The 12,161-nt window shown below is 41.1% G+C and overlaps 2 protein-coding genes across 2 annotated transcripts; both read left to right on the forward strand.

The window, feature by feature from the left end:
• The first annotated feature begins 322 nt into the window (after window positions 1-322).
• LOC108244114 (interferon-induced transmembrane protein 1-like) lies at window positions 323-1,788 on the forward strand. The gene is made up of 2 exons (XM_017430013.3): window positions 323-996; window positions 1,403-1,788. The coding sequence occupies exons 1-2, from the start codon at window positions 691-693 to the stop codon at window positions 1,610-1,612; spliced, it is 516 nt and encodes a 171-aa protein (XP_017285502.3). The 5' UTR covers window positions 323-690; the 3' UTR covers window positions 1,613-1,788.
• A 3,700-nt stretch (window positions 1,789-5,488) lies between these two features.
• Window positions 5,489-6,579, forward strand: LOC112451030 (interferon-induced transmembrane protein 1-like). The gene is made up of 2 exons (XM_025009032.2): window positions 5,489-5,756; window positions 6,154-6,579. The coding sequence occupies exons 1-2, from the start codon at window positions 5,529-5,531 to the stop codon at window positions 6,355-6,357; spliced, it is 432 nt and encodes a 143-aa protein (XP_024864800.1). The 5' UTR covers window positions 5,489-5,528; the 3' UTR covers window positions 6,358-6,579.
• The last annotated feature ends 5,582 nt before the right edge of the window (window positions 6,580-12,161 follow it).

Here is a 12,161-nt window from a genome sequence, read left to right on the forward strand (position 1 = left end):
CCAAGTTTCTTGCTGGTGGTCTTGTAGCCCTTTCCAGCCTCATACAGAACTAACTCTCTCTTTTCCCTGGCGGCCCGTAACAGCTCTTTGGTTCCACTCATGATGGTGGAGAGGTTGGAATGGAAGAAACTGATTCTGTGGAAAGATGGGTTGTATTTACCCACTGAACTGAGGTCAGGAGTGTTTGGGATTGATGGATTAGAATAGATTATATCTTCTGTGCCACATCGGCACTTAGCCAGTGTGTGGGACACAGAATTTTGTCTGTGTTGGTAGGATCAGATACATATTTTATTTCATTTATACATTTGTGTAATGTGTTATTTTTCTGGATTTTTCGTCAATATTCTATCTCTCTTTATTAGCATTTTCAGACTTGATTTCTTTGTGGGTGGACAAACTTATAAAATCAGCAGGGGATTGCTCAGTAAATCTAGCAAAGACAATTACATGTAACTGTAAACTAATCTTGTAGATTGACAAATCCTGTTGCCATTCCACTAATGCAAGTTTACGGTCATAGATTAACAGTTCAATTTGGTCTAAGTTACAGGTTTGCGTTTTGTTTGTCTAAGAAAAAATAAAAACTTGGTTTGCAAATCAAGCATGAAGCAAGGTTTTGTTTCATCATTCTTCCATGAAAAAAACTGAAAAAACCTCTGACTAAACTTCAAACACCCTTAAACGGAAATGAGTCTGCTGGCAGGACTTCAAATGTTCAACAGATTTCTGCAGACTTCACTTCAAACTTCATCTGAGCTCAGAGCAATGAATCCTACCTATCCCACCGGAGCCTACCCACCTGAGGCTGTTGCACTGCAGGGGAGGGGGCCTGATGGGTTCTCTGGACAACCTGGGGTTCCAACAGGGGTTCAGTACACCACCGTGAACATCCCTGCAGAACCCCCAAAAGACTACATCATCTGGTCCTTCATCAACTATTTCTACGGAAACATTTGCTGTCTCGGACTGGCAGCATTCATCTTTTCCATCAAGGTTAGTTTATACAACGTGATTTTTGTTGTTTCTTTGTGGCACACTTATTTAAGTTACAAAAAAAAAAAAACCCAAAAGAAATGTAACAAAATTATCAGCAAATTATTTTACAATCTGACCAAGTGGAAAGGGGTAAGACTTCAAGAAGTTTGTTCAAAATGTTTTTAACTTGAAGAAAATTGTAATTTTAATAATCATTATTAACTAATGTTTAGATAAAGGCAGTTTGGGGATAAAAAGTACTTTTCCTAAAGGTTTTACTTCTTTGAGTAGAAGAAAAAAGTGGTCATGTTTGCTGCAGATAGTAATTTCTCAGGACACAATGAGTGTGAGCTCAGCAGGTTTAAGTTCCCTGGATGTTGAAGATGTTTTTGGTGTTTAAAGCCATCTGTTTTGGTTCTTTCAGGCCAGAGATCGGAAGATAGTTGGAGATCATCAAGGTGCCCGAAAGCATGGCTCCACCGCTCGCTGCCTCAACATCTGGGCCACAGTCTTCAATTCCGTCTTAATTTTGATTGTGCTAATTGTATGCATTGTTGTGTCTGTGAAGATAGACGGAGCAATGCACTCTATGCCCAGTAACAGTTACAATAACCGTTACAATTACGGTAAATAAGTTTCATCCAGCTGCCCAACACTGGTTTCACTTGTTTCTGCTCTGTTACCATGATACCATTTTTTAAAAGTTTGCCTTATCTTTAGATTGTTAGGTGTTGCAAAATTTTGAAATGCAGTTTTTTTTACAAATTTGTTGTTTGCTAAATTTGTTCAAGTGTATATTACTGTTTATATTTGCATTATAAGCTGTAAAAACATTTTCTTCTGAATGTTTGCAGTTTTCGCAGTAAAAAATCTTAAAGAATTTCTACTTGTATTTTATGTTTTTTGTGTGGTCTATTGTGTTATTACAGAAGGTCAAAAGTAAAAAGATAATTTGAAATTCACACTTGGAAGGTTTTCTTAAAAAATAACTCCAATGAGTCCAAATTGTCAAATGTCAAGGTATGCTGAAGCATAAAGACTTCCTTTCATTGGAACTAAGGGGTCCAGCCAAACGCCTGAAAAACAACACCAAACCATAATCCCACCTCCACCAAACTTTACACTTGGCACAATGCAGTCAGATAATACCCTTCTCCTAGCAACGCAAAGTGTAAATGGTAAACATAAATACGTAGTCAGATGAACATGCTGCTATCTTATATAAGCAAAAACACAAGACAGTCAAGACCAAACAACTAACAAAACCAAAAATTACTGTTAACTAGTCTTGCACATTAGCCACAGTTCTATACATTTATTTTATTTTCAAACATTAAATTTAAGATGGTTGGCCAGCAAAAGTGAATGGTCATGTCTGTCTTTTCAGCAACTCTTCCCAGTATCCAATTTGACCATTAAAGGGCTATTACACAGAATTTTTGGTCTGGACTCAGTTCTACTTTACAGTTGAACATATTCATAATAGTCAAACCTGGTCTGAATTATTCTATACTGAATATCAATTCATTCAAATGTATGCACTGAACTGCAGACACCACACCACTCAGTTTGTGTCTGGGTGTTTTGTCCTTACAATGAACCAGCCTCTGTCTGAGAGTCCTGTTGGGTTTGAAATGCACCAGGATGTCACGTTTGGAGCAAATCCTTATGAGTTTCTCACACACTCCAGCAAAATAATGGATGACAATGTTTTTTGCATTTGTTCTTCTCCTTATTCTGTTCTGTGGCATGCTTTTTTAGATATGACACAAGTCTGGTTAGGCTATTCACATGTTTGGAGAGCTTTTATCATTTGTGAGCCAGAAAAACAAAGACCCTAATGAGCCTTCACTGTAAAGAGAGTAAGTGTAATCTGCATGCAAATCTACCTTACATAACATATCAGTTTCAAAGCTTAAACTCCATACTTTCTGCTTTTTGGAGCTGATAAAGCTCCTTGGATAAGAAGCAAAACATCTTCAGCTACAGAATGAAGTCCAGTTGTTTTTGTTTTTTGACCACTTTTGGATTTACCATGTCCTGGATGACAGAATCTCCACCAGCATTTCCACCTTTTCTCCCTGTTCCATGCATCTGTGCTTTTTCACACCTTGTCGACTTTAAGTTTTAAGCAAAAGATTTGAAGGTGGAATAAGAGGTGGCATTTAATTACCCAAGACTTTGTAAATTTGTTGTGTTTTGTAGCATTTCCTTGTTGCACTTTAATTTCTCCAACATTTTGCTTTTTCTTTCTATATTGACTAAAAGTTTAAGACTGTATCGTGCCAGCTGTCACTGCTGGGCAGTACACAGGTGTTAACCCACCCATTCAGTCAGCCACACAAACCTCTGTGGTTTTATCTGAACGGAAGCTGCCCTTTCTGCTAAATGTTCCTGCTTATTTTAAAACTTATGGTCAGGTTGCTTAGTGCTACTTTGAACAAACTTATTCTGTGCAAATCATTGTTCAGCTTGTAGAGCCTCTAAATCTTTAACTTTTGATTTTATAGATTTAAACATATTAAAACAAGCAGACAACTGTATTGAGCCTTACCAGTCATCAGATTGTGGTTTCCTCAGGAAAGCAGAGGCTGTTTTACTTGTTTAGCTGATGTTTTACTGGTTGTCTTCATGCAGGTGGAGAACTTGAAGGCTGTACATCCAGACTATGGAAACAGGGTTCAGGCCCTCCTTGACAAGTTTAACGCAGAAGCTAAGAAAGTAAAAATAAAAACTGTTCAAAAGATGCTGAAATTTTTTGGTTATGCATACTGATTGTTGCAGCAGCTGTCTGGGTGGCTGGTCTCAGGTGAACGTGGAGGTGGAAATGCTGAATGTGGAGGTCCTGGGCTGCTGTGGCTACACATGGTCTGCAGCTGTGAGGCCATTCGGATGTACTGCTAAACTGTCTGAAACACCTTTGGAGATATGAACACATAATGCAACATCTGTGGCATTGTGCTGTGTAATAAAACTGCACATTTTTAGAGTCACCTTTTTCTTTTTTATTGTGGCCAGCATAAGGCACACCTGTGCAGTAATCATGGTGCCTAACCAGCATCTTGATATGCCACACCTGTGAAGTGGATGGATTTTGATTTGATTGAAGTAACAACTATGAATGGTTGAGTTTGTTGCTGTTCCATTATGTTGTGATAACTTAGTGCTTTTCTGTTGACTCCAAAAATACAAATCTTTATGTGGTATTTGTTTAAAAAAGATGTATTTGTATGCCCTTGCCGGATTTGTACTGGATTTGCTTTTGTGCTAAAGACAGGACTTCTGATTTCAGTGAGGGAGATGACTGGTTTATTTTTACCCATGCTTGACTGAATCACTGACAGCTGAACAATGTGATTATAAATACGAACTGATATTCCTAAGAATAAAAACAGCATTTCAAATCATTTTTGTCACTTTGTCTGCTCCTTAATTATTTCTTTGTACATCTCTAGATGTATCATTAATTAGATATTATATAAAATAATCTTTGGTGTCTTTCTTCGTCTAATCTTTCGTTTTGCCTTTGATTTGCCTTCTGTTGAAGCCCTTGTGATTTTCAGGTTATGGATGACTGAGAATCTACACCGATGTGATTTTTAAATGTGTTGGCAGTGGAAAATTGTGCTTTCCTTGTCATTTTCAATCTTTGGATACATTGTGGAAAATGATGATTGGATCTGTTGATTTTGTATGTTTCCCACCCAACAAAGAAATGATTGGCCTCACCTTTATGGTAGTTTCACTTTGATTCAAAGAAACAGATTAGTAACTAAAAATCCAGAAAAAACTGTTACAAATAGATATGTGTGTCTTTAAAGGAACTAAATATTTGATCCCCAAGCAAAGCATGACAAAGTACTTGGAGGAGAAACCTTTGTTGATGAGCACACCAGTCAGATGTTAAGATCTGCATTTTGACACATCTTAGGGGATTTTTGACCCACTCCTTTTTGCAGAAACTCACACAATCCTTAAGGTTTTTTGACTGCTGCTCAGCAATTCAAAAAAAGGTTTTCCTCCCAGATTTTATGGTACACAGAGCCGTTCATAGATAGATAGATAGACAGATAGATAGATAGATAGATAGATAGATAGATAGATAGATAGATAGATAGATAGATAGATAGATAGATAGATAGATAGACGTTATTGCAGATTCCAAATCATAAACATTAAAAAAAAATTGTGTGTACAAAGTTATAAAATCAGCAAAGGACTGCTCAGTAAATCTAGCACAGACAATTATATGTGACTCTAAACTAATCTTGTAGATTGACATTTATTATTGCCATATGTCAAATGATTTACAGGTGTACATCCAGAAAAAGGCAGTTTAATTTGACCTAAATTCTAAATTTGTTTGTTTTGCAGAACACTGGTTTAAAAAAAAAACTTGGTTTGCAAATCAAAGCATGAAGGAAGCTTATGTTTCATTGGTCTTCAGTGAAAAAAAACACCCTAAAACGGAAATGAGTCTGCTGGCAGGACTTCAAATGTTCAACAGATTTCTCCAGACTTCACTTCAAACTTCAGCTGAGCTCAGAGCGATGAATCCTACCTATCCCTCCGGAGCCTACCCACCTGAGGCTGTTGCGCTGCAGGGGAGGGGGCCTGATGGGTTTTCTGGACGGCCCGGGGTTCCAACAGGGGTTCAGTACACCACCGTGAACATCCCTGCAGAACCCCCAAAAGACCACATCACCTGGTCGATTTCCAACTTTTTGTATGGAAACATTTTTGGCCTCGGACTGGCAGCATTCATCTTTTCCATCAAGGTTAGTTTATACAACGTGATTTTTGTTGTTTCTTTGTGGCACACTTCTTTAAGTTAAACAAAAAAGAAGCAAAGCAACAAAATTCTCTGCAAACTTTTTTACAATCTGACCAAGTGGAAAGGGGTAAGACTTCAAGAAGTTTGTTCAAAATGTTTTTAACTTGAAGAAAATTGTAATTTTAATATTCATTATTAACTAATGTTTAGATAAAGGCAGTTTGGGGATAAAAAGTACTTTTCCTAAAGGTTTTACTTCTTTGAGTAGAAGAAAAAAGTGGTCATGTTTGCTGCAGATAGTAATTTCTCAGGACACAATGAGTGTGAGCTCAGCAGGTTTAAGTTCCCTGGATGTTGAAGATGTTTTTGGTGTTAAAAGCCATCTGTTTTGGTTCTTTCAGGCCAGAGATCGGAAGATAGTTGGAGATCATCAAGGTGCCCGAAAGCACGGCTCCACCGCTCGCTGCCTCAACATCTGGGCCACAATTTTGAATACCATCTTTTGGATCTTGATAATTGTATGCACTGTTGTGTTTGTGCCGGCAAATATTTACAGTTGTGACTGCAAAAACAGTTACAATAACCGTTACAATTACGGTAAATAAGTTTCATCCAGCTGCCCAACACTGGGCTTCACTTGTTTCTGCTCTGTTACCATGGAACCCTTTTTTTTTATTTTTTAAAATTCTTTAGATCATTAGGTGTTGCAAAATGTTGAGGTTTTTTTTGGCTTAAAGAGTTTTTTTCTGTTATAAAATTTAGATTTTCTCTCTCATTGATTTTTGAACAGCTTGATCTGACAATAAAGCTATATATATATATACTCATTAATGTTTCACAAACTCGTTTTCAACAATGTTTTCAGTTCATAATCAAATAATCTTCAGTCGGACATAAAAAAAAGGGCAGATTCTATTTACTCTGTGTGATCAGATTTTATTGGCTAAAGGAGGGGTTTACTCTTTTAAAGCATTTTTAAGCATTAGTGGTTTTTGTTATGTGGACTGTAAACGAGGTGCTGGCAATGATCCAAACTTTTGACCTCTGAAGGACTGTATAAGGCAACTGATTTAGATCCGTGATCTCCCCTGATTGTCCGGCCAGAACAGATGCAAGAAGACGTCAGTTACGCTCATGCCACTCTTTATTAAGATGAGGTGATGAATGTTATGAAGGTTATGGTTTCTACAAAAAGGAAAGTAAAAGACAATGTAATCAATGAACAATCGCTGTTACATGTAAACAGATAATAGATAACATTGTCCATCCAATAGAACTGATTTATGTTCAAGCAGATACATTGAAACATATCAAGATAGTAGAAAGTTATTAATGACATGGCCCACAACAGAATAGAGAAATATGGTGATTTAGCAAATTCTCGCCTAATATAGAAAATTCAGAGCGACCCTGAACATACCATCGGTAGGAAATGAGTGAATTTTAGATTTCCGATGGGTCACTAAATTCACCATCGGTCGGTTTAGAAGTAACGTAAAGCGAATTTGGATACAATTAAGAATAATACAGATTCACAACCATAGTTATCTCACCAGCAACGAATTACGTCGACAACAGTCAACTAAACAGTCAAATAACCGTAGAAAAATCTCTCCGACTGATAATTGGGTATTTCTTCATTATTAGCAAAGATCTAAGGCTCGAACTTATGGTCTCATGGACGCATAACATGGATGATATAACACTCATGAGTGACCCCCGAAGGTTGTAATTCACTAAGGAGGACGAAAGAAGAGTAATTCTGGCAACCATTTGACGGTCGTGAAAGCTAGCTGAGGTAAGGCAAGCTATTTTCTATCAGGCGGGGTCTTTTCTGCCCGCGAAGAAGAACTATTAGGGGATGGTGGTGCGTTCGATGAGTCCGGAATTAGTGAATCATAGAACCTTGTTAACAGCCGCCCCCAAGTTTGGAGAGCAAAGTTGATCAGAGTCCGTCCGATGCATCCTGTGGTAATGAAGGAAGTCTAATAAGTTCTGGTGTAGTTCCTGGTCTTAACTTGACTTGGGCAGTTTGTACTCTGACATTCACTACAGGAAAAACAGCTGATACTGTGCCAATCGGCCACAGGGCACGTGGGAGCTGTTGGTCAACAATGAGAACAATGTCTCCTATAGAGAGATCCTTACGATCTTGTTGCCACTTGGAACGGATCTGAAGGGAAGGCAGATAATCTTTAATGAAATGGATCCAGAGCTGATCAGATATGGCTTGACAGTGTCTCCATCTGCTGCGACTAAGAAGATCTGCCTGAGGGTAGATGACTTGAGGGGTAGAGGGATCTAGTCGTCCTATTAGCAGCATGTTAGGGGTGATTGGATCTGGGTCTGCCACATCTGTGGAAGTGTATCCGAGTGGCTTAGAGTTAATGATACTCTCCACTTCAGTCAGGATGGTTCTCAGGACCTCTTCGGTTACGATTTGAGATCCTAGAATTTTGTGCAGAGCCGATTTGATGACTCTGATTCCACGCTCCCATGAACCTCCAAAATGGGGTCCGTTTGGTGGGTTGAAGTGGAAATGAATTTGTTGACTGGCCAGTTGTGATTGTAATTCAGAGGCAAGTGAGTTGAAGGCCTCTTTGAGTTCTGAGCTGCCGCCTTTAAAATTTGTCCCCTGGTCAGACAGCAACTCGTGGGGTTTTCCTCGCCTGGCGATGAAACGGCGTAGGCTCATGAGGAAAGAGTCAGTATCCATACTGACTAGCAGGTCAAGGTACACTGCATGTGTTGTCAGGCACTAATATATTATGCCACATCGTTTTTCATTATGTCTCCTGATCTTGATTTGATATGGTCCAAAACAGTCCATCCCCGCTGAATAGAATGCTGGCTTATGTAATCTTAAGCGGGTAGGCGGGAGATCTGCCATTTTCGGAATACTTGGTTTACTGCGCCATCTGCAGCATTCGGGACAGTAGTGCTGATGCTTGCGGATGGCCTCTCTGCCACGCATAATCCAAAACTTTCTTCTCAGTTCAGCAAAAACTCTTTCTACTCCAGGGTGAGCAAGCCTGCTATCATAGTCTGCTATGATGAGCTTTGTGATCGGATGATGAAAATTGAGAACGATGGGGTGCAAAGTGTCCTTACTAAGTGCTTCACATCGTCGTAATCTGCCCCCCACCCAGATTAGCTGTGTTTCCGAATCATATTCGGGGGCTAGAGTGAGCAGCCTGCTGTTGGAGGAGACTGGATTCTGGGCTGAAAGGAGGCCATATTCTTCTGGAAAACAGTCTCTCTGACCTTGTTTGAGTAGAGACAGTTGTGCTTGCTGGAAGTTATCGGCTGTGAGAGTGACATTAGTGGCCGCCCCGTGACATGCTCGAGCTGAAGCCTCTAATAACTCTTTGAATGTGTTGAACTGGCTGGGATCAGGCAATGGTGGATGAAGGAAAATAGATATCTGACCACAAAACTGGACCTTTTGGAGTTCAGTGAGGTCATCGGGTGGATAGATGTCTGGACAGAGTGGCCATAGTGCCTCTGGTTGGTTTAGGAACCCGGGTCCATTCTTCCAGCGACTGTTGCTGATGATCTGCGAAAGGGTCAATCCACGTGTTATGTCATCAGCTGGGTTGTCCTTGGAGTGGACATAACGCCAGGAACTGTTCTCAGTTGGCTCTTGGATATCAGCGACCCTGGCACCAACGAACACCTTGTACCGACATGATGGAGACTGCAACCATCTTAATACAGTTGTGGAGTCAGTCCAATATGTGATGGATGAAATGGGTAGAGTGAGTTCTCGTTTCAATACTGAGCCAAGCTGAGCTCTGACATGGGCGGCACAGAGCTCCAATCTTGGAATGGATTGTTGTCGAACTGGAGCAACACGAGACCTGGCGGCTAGAAAGGCTTTCTGGATCTCTCCATTGTCATTAGCAGTCCGTAGGTAGGCCACAGATCCGTATGCTTTCTCTGATGCATCTGAAAAAATGTGGATGCTTCGAGTTGTGGTTGAGAGGTCCGTGTCTGGCTGGACATAACAACGGGGAAGGAAGACATTCGGGAAAATGGATAGTTCACTTTCCCAAGCCGTCCAAAGTTGAAGGAGGTCCTCTGGCAGATGAGGGTCATCCCAATCCCGCTTCTTACTCCAGAGGCACTGCACCAAAACCTTAGCTCGAGTAGTATAGGGAATGAGTAGTCCTAATGGGTCATACTGTCTGGCTAAGATCTGATAGATATTACGCATTGTGGGCTGAGGCTGTTCTGTGTGACGGAGCCGGTAGGTGATGACATCTGACCTGCGGTGCCAATGCAGTCCTAAAGCTTGTTCTGGTGGATCCTTTCCGTCCATGGATAACCAGAGTTCTCTGTTTTCAGATAGCTGTTCCAGCGGCATGTGACTGATGAGGTCTGGTAAGTTGGTGGCCCACTGTCGCAGTTCAAAACCACCTGATTGTTGGAGATCTTGCATTTTAGTGACGAGCTGTTTAGCTGCAGGCATGGAAGGAAAGCTCTGGAGGAGGTTGTCTACATAAAAACAGTTTTCTATTGAATGCTGAGTGTCCTCTTCAGCATTGCTGTGTTCATTGATGTGCTTCTGGAGAGCAAAGGTCGCACAGCAAGGGCTGCATGTGGTACCGAAAGGGAGAACCTGCCACTGGTATATATCAGGGAGTCTGCTGCGGTTCATGTCTCTCCAGAGAAACCAGAGAAAGGGTTGGTCCTCAGACAGAAGGTGGACCTGATGGAACATGCCCTTTATGTCGCTGCTAACTGCGATAGGGTACTCCCTAAAACAGAGTAAAACACCTAGAAGAGTAGCTCCCAAGGTTGGTCCAGAAAGGAGATGTTCATTCAAACTAGTACCATGAAATATGAATGAACAGTTGAAAACGATGCGGTCTTTGCCACTGTGATGGACCATGTGATGTGGTATGTACCACGATTTGCCACTTTGTTCCTGAAGTGAAGTAAGCTTTCTGACGTAGCCTGCATCAACTAGTCTTTTGATCTCTTCGTTGTAGAAGGCTGCTTTGCAGGGGTCTTTTGCGAGGCGGTTCTCTGCACCATGCAGGTAACTCATGATCGCTTCTTTTGGCGCATTGACTGAGGGGGTTCCATCTTTCCAAAGCAGAGGAGTGGCGTACCTTTGAATATTGTCCACATCGACTCTGATTTCTCCTCAAGTAATTTGATAGCGGCCTTGTCTTGGTTTGATCTTGTGATGAGTTTCTTATTGCGATATGGGAGAATGTCCATCTGCCTTAGTTTTGACACGTGACTGAGGAGATCAGCTGAAGGAGAAGAAGTGTTGATGAGGAAACATTGGGGAGTAGAGGGCTGATGCAGCAGAACTCTAGCAGGACTTTGAAGGGTCCAACCGAGCTGGGTTTTGAGGGCTGCAGGTCCTCCTGTAGGTCCCAAATGCACAGGCTCGACTGGAGTGAGGAGATGCGGATAGTCCGAACCAATAAGAAGCAATGGTTGGGCTTGGCTGAATGAGTGAAGAGGCAGGCCTCTGAGGTGACGATAATTCCTCTGTAGAGCCTCGACTGGATGGGAGTGTTTTGATAGACCAAGTTCTATTGCGGTGAAGGCTCTATCAATACGAAACCGTTTATGAGGACGAGTTGTAGATGCTACTGAGAAGGACACCGACTTTCCTGCCACTGTCTTAATGTCCTGACGAATAGTTCTGAGAGCTAGGATTTCACTTTGTCCATCAAGCTGTAACTCTTGAGCAGCCTGGTGGAGGATAATTGTGCACTCAGAACCGTCATCCAGGATGGCATAAGTCTCGAGTTTCTGTTTGCCATTATAGTGAATGACCTTAACCATTTTCAGCAAAACACAGCTACTTCTCAGAGCAAGATCCAAATAATAGGTAGCTGGTTGCACGGTCTCGGTGGATGGTTCCTCTGATCTGTCGGTGGTGGCCGAATTGACCTCATGTAGTATTTCCAGATGAGTCTGGTTACATTGTTGGCACTTAGCTTTGAGATAGCACTTCGCTGCTCGATGCTTTCTCCCACATCTCCAGCAACGCCTCTCTGTTTTGATCCAAGTTGCCCTTTGATCTGTTGTAAACTTCTTGAAATCGGTACACTGATTGAAATAGTGTTCATTGTCGTCACAGTAAGGGCAGTATTTCTAGGGTTTCTCCTTTCTGATCTCAGGTCTGAATGAGGCTGATGACTCAGATGGCCTGGGAGTTGGAGCTGAACCCAGCAGTACTGTAGTAGGATGGGTCAGTGGCGCCGGATTCATTTTCTAGGTGGGGGGGCCACCGGAGTGTTTCGTCACCTTATTAATTTTACATGCATCGGATCATCGTCTAACATCAATAAAAACTGAATAATGAAACGCTTTTTCAGCTATGACTTTTTGTTCCAGTATATTATTATGAATAATGATAATTAGTTTAACCAACCAACAGCTT

The sequence above is a fragment of the Kryptolebias marmoratus genome, linkage group LG11 (genome assembly GCF_001649575.2).
Source record: "Kryptolebias marmoratus isolate JLee-2015 linkage group LG11, ASM164957v2, whole genome shotgun sequence".
Lineage (NCBI taxonomy): Eukaryota > Metazoa > Chordata > Actinopteri > Cyprinodontiformes > Rivulidae > Kryptolebias > Kryptolebias marmoratus.

Bases quoted from the DNA above. Each gene is read 5' to 3' on its own strand.
- LOC108244114 (XM_017430013.3), top strand. From the start codon at position 691: ATGAGTCTGCTGGCAGGACTTCAAATGTTCAACAGATTTCTGCAGACT. The intron at 997-1,402 runs GTTAGTTTATAC...TGGTTCTTTCAG, and splicing joins CATTCATCTTTTCCATCAAG to GCCAGAGATCGGAAGATAGT.
- LOC112451030 (XM_025009032.2), top strand. From the start codon at position 5,529: ATGAATCCTACCTATCCCTCCGGAGCCTACCCACCTGAGGCTGTTGCG. The intron at 5,757-6,153 runs GTTAGTTTATAC...TGGTTCTTTCAG, and splicing joins CATTCATCTTTTCCATCAAG to GCCAGAGATCGGAAGATAGT.